Raw genomic sequence first — 5427 nt, 5'->3', positions numbered from 1 at the left:
CGTAGTGCGCTTTTTCAACAAGACTGGAAGGAGAGCACACAAGAACGACACACAAAACATAGGGGCTCAGGTTGACAATCGGTTTTTTTAATTAACACAAAGAAATATTACGTTTGATTACACGTACAAAGGTTTGAATATCAGAAATGATAATTGTCGCGTCGTAGAAGCACAGTCGCGAACGGTGTTCGCGCGTTGATCTGCAACGACAGTGACAACGCGCTTCACCGTGCGGAGCGGGAGGAAGCGCGGCGCTCGAGTCGAGCGCCTAGTGCTGACTCCAACGGTCCGAAGGGCTTGGATTCGCCCGCGCTAATTTAAAACACCGCCCGCCTCGTTCCTGGAACGATCTGGAGTTACTCAGGCCTCCCGCCGTGCCAGGGGACGTCATCGTCGTTGTCAGGGCTATAAGACGGCTCTGGACGGACGGGGAGAAGGACCAGCTTGACTATTGGGCGGGTGTAAGTTCCGTGGGCAGTCTTGACCACTGCAGTGCGAATTGATCCGTCGCAACCATGATGAACCTCGATGAGAGGCCAGCGATCAGTAGGTCGGAGTAGAGAGGGATCCATCAGCTGACGATATCTCCGACAGCAATCAAATCGCGCCGTCGAAGCCACTTCGTGCGTTGCTGCAATGTGTTCAGGTACTCACGACTCCACTTTTTGCAGAACACTACTCGCAGGCCTTGAATGAGCTGCCAATGGTAGAGATGATCGATAGCACCAGCGTTGACGTCCTGCTCCGGAATGGTGACAGTGAAGTACCCAAGAGGAAGTGTCCGGGAGTCAAGACGTGAAGATCGTCGGAGTCATTAGTCACTGGACACAGGGGACGACTGTTGAAGACTGCTTCGATGCTCACTAAGATCGTGGACATTTCTTCGAAGGTGACTCGCCGTGGCCCCAGAGTACGCTTCAAATGAGCCTTGAACGACTTCACCGCTGAAACTCCATTTTATTCCGTCCTCAGCGAGACGATCGGAGATCGTGATCCAGTTGAGACGTTCGTTGTTCAACGCATTACGGATCTCAAGGTCGGCGCGATGAAAATGAGTTGCATTATCACTCCATAACTCCGAGGGTCGACCGCGGCGTCCGCTGAATCGGGTGAGGGCTCCGAGAAGGCTAGCGGTGGAGAGATCGCCAGCCAATTCGAGATGCACTGCCTTCGTGGTTAAACAGAAGAAAAATACGACTCATGCCTTGGAGGCACGAACGCCTCGTCCTCGTGAAGCCTATACTTTGAACGGGCCAGCGTAGTCTAGCCCAGTTCGAGCAAATGCGTGACAGGGTGTGATACGCTCTGGCGGGAGAGGAGCCATGATCTGCGACATCGCTCTTGACCTCGCTGCGACACACGTGATGCAGTGGTGAATGTGACGACGAATCGCCCGCTTGCCATTGATAAGACTCGTTGTAGTACTTGTACATTAGGGTGGTCCCCTTTTTCAAAAATTTTTTGTATCTCGGGGGTTCCATCGGAATCAGAAAGTTTGAGGTTTAAAATGAATTTTCCCGTAAACTAGAACTCAAAAAAATGATTTTAGATGGTGTCGATGGATTTTTGAAGTTTAAAAGCGTGCTCCAAAAAAGAAGCAAAATCAGGCTATTATTCGATTTATTTCAAACTCTGTTTAGAGTGTAAAAATAATCTTGACAATACATTTTCTTATGTATTTTTGTCTGCAGAATCGAATGCCGTAGTTAGTTTTGAGCTAGGAGCCCAATTTCATTCAAAAAAATACACTTTTTCGATCGTTCTTTTTCGCAAATTCCGCAAAGTTCATTTTCGAGCGAGTGGCAAATGAACAGAAAAAATCTAGAAAATTTTTTGACACCACCAAAATTTAGGATTTTTTTATGACGAATCCAATGGTATAAATTAGTATACACTTTGAAATTATTTTAATGCAAAAAAATACAACTTTATCCCAAAAAACGACATTACGAAAAATTGAAAAATCGAAAAGTGTATTAGTTTCTTCCTGGAAATGGCTAAGTAGAATCAACTATGGAAAAAATTGCATGAAACTATCTGATAGGTTTTTTTCTCACCTTTCCAACGCCAGTTTCAGAAGTTAAGAATTCGCAAGATTCGCTGAGATACAGCTATTTTTGTACGATCAATTTTTTTAGCTTAAATTCTGCTTCGCTGGTTTTTTAATGAATAGAGCTAGCTCAGAATTATTGAATTTTAAGCCTAAAAAATGCATCGTACAAAAATAGCTGTATCTCAGCGAATCTTGCGAATTTTTAACTTCTGAAACTGACGTTGGAAAGGTGAGAAAAAAACCTATCAGATAGTTTCATGCAATTTTTTCCATAGTTGATTCTACTTAGCCATTTCCAGGAAGAAACTAATACACTTTTCGATTTTTCAATTTTTCGTAATGTCGTTTTTTGGGATAAAGTTGTATTTTTTTGCATTAAAATAATTTCAAAGTGTATACTAATTTATACCATTGGATTTGTCATAAAAAATCCTAAATTTTGGTGGTGTCAAAAAATTTTCTAGATTTTTTCTGTTCATTCTGTCAAAACTGACTACGGCATTCGATTCTGCAGACAAAAACACATGAGAAAATGTATTGTCAAGATTATTTTTACACTCTAAACAGAGTTTGAAATAAATCAAATAATAGCCCGATTTTGCTTCTTTTTTGGAGCACGCTTTTAAACTTCAAAAATCCATCGACAACATCTAAAATCATTTTTTTGAGTTCTAGTTTACGGGAAAATTCATTTTAAACCTCAAACTTTCTGATTCCGATGGATTCCCTGAGATACAAAAAATTTTTGAAAAAGTGGACCACCCTATTGTACATAAGTTGCCCGAAAGCCGCTGTGTAGCGCTTGCAAATGAGCCCAGCTGATGATGAGGGATGCAAAGGCGCTGGACCCGTCGACAATTGGTGGGTGCTTCTTGTTGAAGGACAGTTGTGAGTGGTGCAGCCACCCGCCGACTCGAAGAAGCCCATCGGAGAAGATGAAGGGATCGACTGAAGCCAACGGACTCCGAACTGGCACAGGAAGGTTGGCCTGCAAGATGGTGAGCTCTCGCTCAAAGCTCTGGTACTGACTCCGTCGAACGCAAGCCTGGAAAGCTACATGCAACTCAGCGCAAGTAATTGGTGCAAGCACCTCAGGTGTCGCTTCGGGAAGAAGCTTGTGTCGCGTCCAACGACGCAAGCGGACCAAGAATCTCAACAACCGTCCGAGATCCGAGAAACGGGCAACATAGTCTTCTGGTGGATTCTCTCGGGCTGCGACGAGAAAGCAGGCACCCTGGCTGCCAGGAAGTGAGTCGTCGAAAGAGCCGTGAATTGACGGCCACGCTGAAGGTGACCTCGTCAGCCATTGAGGGCCGGCGAGCCACAGGTCGTGATCGAGAAGCTGGGGTACACTGGCACCTCGCGAAGCCACATCAGCTGGATTCTGAGCCGAGGATACATGTTGTCAAATGTCAGTCGGAGCCAATTCTTGTATTTGCTGTACGTATCCGTCCACGATTGAGTTGCCAGTTGGTTCGGCGGATCGAATCCAATGGAGCGCGATGCGTCAGTCGGACCACGCGAAACAATCCTCAATGCGGATTGACAGCTCCGAGCAGATGGCATGCAGCAGGCGAATGGCAAGAAAGGCCGCACGTAACTCGAGACGTGGAATGGTCATGCGCGGTTGTTGTTGTTGATGGACGCAAGTTTTGTCCTAGCGACGAGCAGATGCAGATGAGCGCGGTCTTCTTGTTGGCGACGTAAGTAAGCAACAGCGGCCATCGCTCGACGCGAAAACGTCAGCAAAAACGTGAATCTGTGCGTCAATGGAAGTGGGCGTTGACTGAGTCCAGCGCGGTATGCTCACTTCCGTAAGTCGATCGAGGCCTTCGCGAATGGTTTTCCACTCGCGGATCGCGTTCTCATGGAGCTCGTCGTCCCAGTCCAGGCGAACCCTCCAGAGGTCCTGTACCAGCATTTTGTCGAGAAGCGTAGCGGGAGCCACCAACCACAAGGGTCGTAGATGCGAGCGAGCGCAGCGAGGACTTCGCGGCTCCCTCTCGGAGTTGGAGTAACGGAGACAGAGAGAGTCGCGCTTCAGGTTCCACGCGACCCCGAGCTCCTTGACCGGGTCTTCATCAGTGAACATTACCCAATCGGGTCGTAGACAAGTGTCAGTGTCGAGCTCTTCGAGTAGGCGTGGATCGTTGGTGACCCACTTGCACAAGGTGAACCCGCCTGCCTTCATGAGTCGGATCAATTCATCGCACAGGTCCTTCGCAGTGGACAGATCCGCACTGCCGGACAATATGTAGTCCACGTACCGATCGTGCAGAAGAGCGTGTCTCGCGGCAGGCAATTGAGCGCCATCATCAGTGTACAGTTGTTGCATGGTGCGTAGAGCCAGGTAGGGCGCACACGTGGTGCCATAGGTTACCGTTTTCAGGCGATAATGTCGCGCTGGTTCTGATGCACTTGGGCTCCAAAGTGTGCGTTGCCAGTCGACATCGCGGTCGTCGATCATGATCTGCCGGTACATCATCTGCACGTCCATGCAAAAGGCGACTCGATGTTGACGCCAGCGAAGGAGCACCAGCCAGATTTCTCGCTGAAGCTTGGGACCCCGGAACATCACGTCGTTAAGACTGACACCTGTTGATGTCGGTCGGGAAGCATCGAAAACCACTCTCAACGTCGGGCCGTGATCGCTGGCTTGCCAAATCCTATGATGCAGAATATAATGGGCGACCTGCTTGCAGTCGATTTCGGGTGTAGGTAACTCAGTCATGTGCCCCAACTCGATGTAAGTCTGCATGAACGAGCGATACTCTTGCGCGAGACGTGGACAGCGTGTCATTCGTCGGTGAAGAGAGTCAAGTGAAGCTCGTACCGAAGTCTAGCTAGAACCCAAATGTTGCTCCGAGTCAGGCTTGACTGGCAGTCGAGCAATGTATCGTCCAGTCGGATCGCGATGATGTTGGGCGACAGATTCTCAACCCAAGTATCTATCAGAGAGCTCCGCTTCACAGGAGGCAGCTCCTCTGTTTCCCAACACCGCTGAAGTAGAGATGTGAGTCGTTGCTGCCACGTCGGCTCAGTGTCTTCTACAGTCATGGTCGGGCATTGACCAGATGCGGTCATGGGACGTGGATGAAAGCCACCCCACACGATCCAGCCAGCTGACGTGTTTTGAGCAATAAGACCGTTGAATTGTTGAAGCCCCTCTCTCATCAAATACGGCCGCACGTTGGCACCTAGGAGCAGATCCACGGATTCAGGCTTGTAGAAGTGCGGGTCGGCCAAAACGCCTTGCATCTTGGTGGGGACCGCCTCGAGTGGCAGTCATTTTACTGGCGTCGTGATGCCGAGATGACGGAGACAACTGGCCTCGATGGTGATGGGTGTCCTGGCCCCCGGTAGGTGTAAGTGGA

At 48.8% G+C, this 5427-nt stretch overlaps 2 protein-coding genes across 2 annotated transcripts; both read right to left on the bottom strand.

Annotated features, from left to right (window-relative positions):
• Window positions 1–814: 814 nt before the first annotated feature.
• LOC106651158 lies at window positions 815–1336 on the bottom strand. The gene is made up of 2 exons (XM_014369547.1): window positions 1244–1336; window positions 815–1168 (listed from the first exon to the last, which is right to left on the bottom strand). Exons 1-2 carry the CDS (start codon window positions 1334–1336, stop codon window positions 815–817), a joined length of 447 nt encoding a protein of 148 aa, XP_014225033.1.
• Window positions 1337–3710: 2374 nt separating this feature from the next.
• Window positions 3711–4784, bottom strand: LOC106651159. The gene has a single exon (XM_014369548.1). It carries the CDS (start codon window positions 4782–4784, stop codon window positions 3711–3713), a length of 1074 nt encoding a protein of 357 aa, XP_014225034.1.
• Between the last annotated feature and the right edge of the window lie 643 nt (window positions 4785–5427).

The sequence above is a fragment of the Trichogramma pretiosum genome, unplaced genomic scaffold (genome assembly GCF_000599845.2).
Source record: "Trichogramma pretiosum strain Unisexual culture from Peru unplaced genomic scaffold, Tpre_2.0 scaffold8, whole genome shotgun sequence".
NCBI lineage: Eukaryota > Metazoa > Arthropoda > Insecta > Hymenoptera > Trichogrammatidae > Trichogramma > Trichogramma pretiosum.
This window is presented reverse-complemented; position numbering and strand designations above follow the sequence as displayed.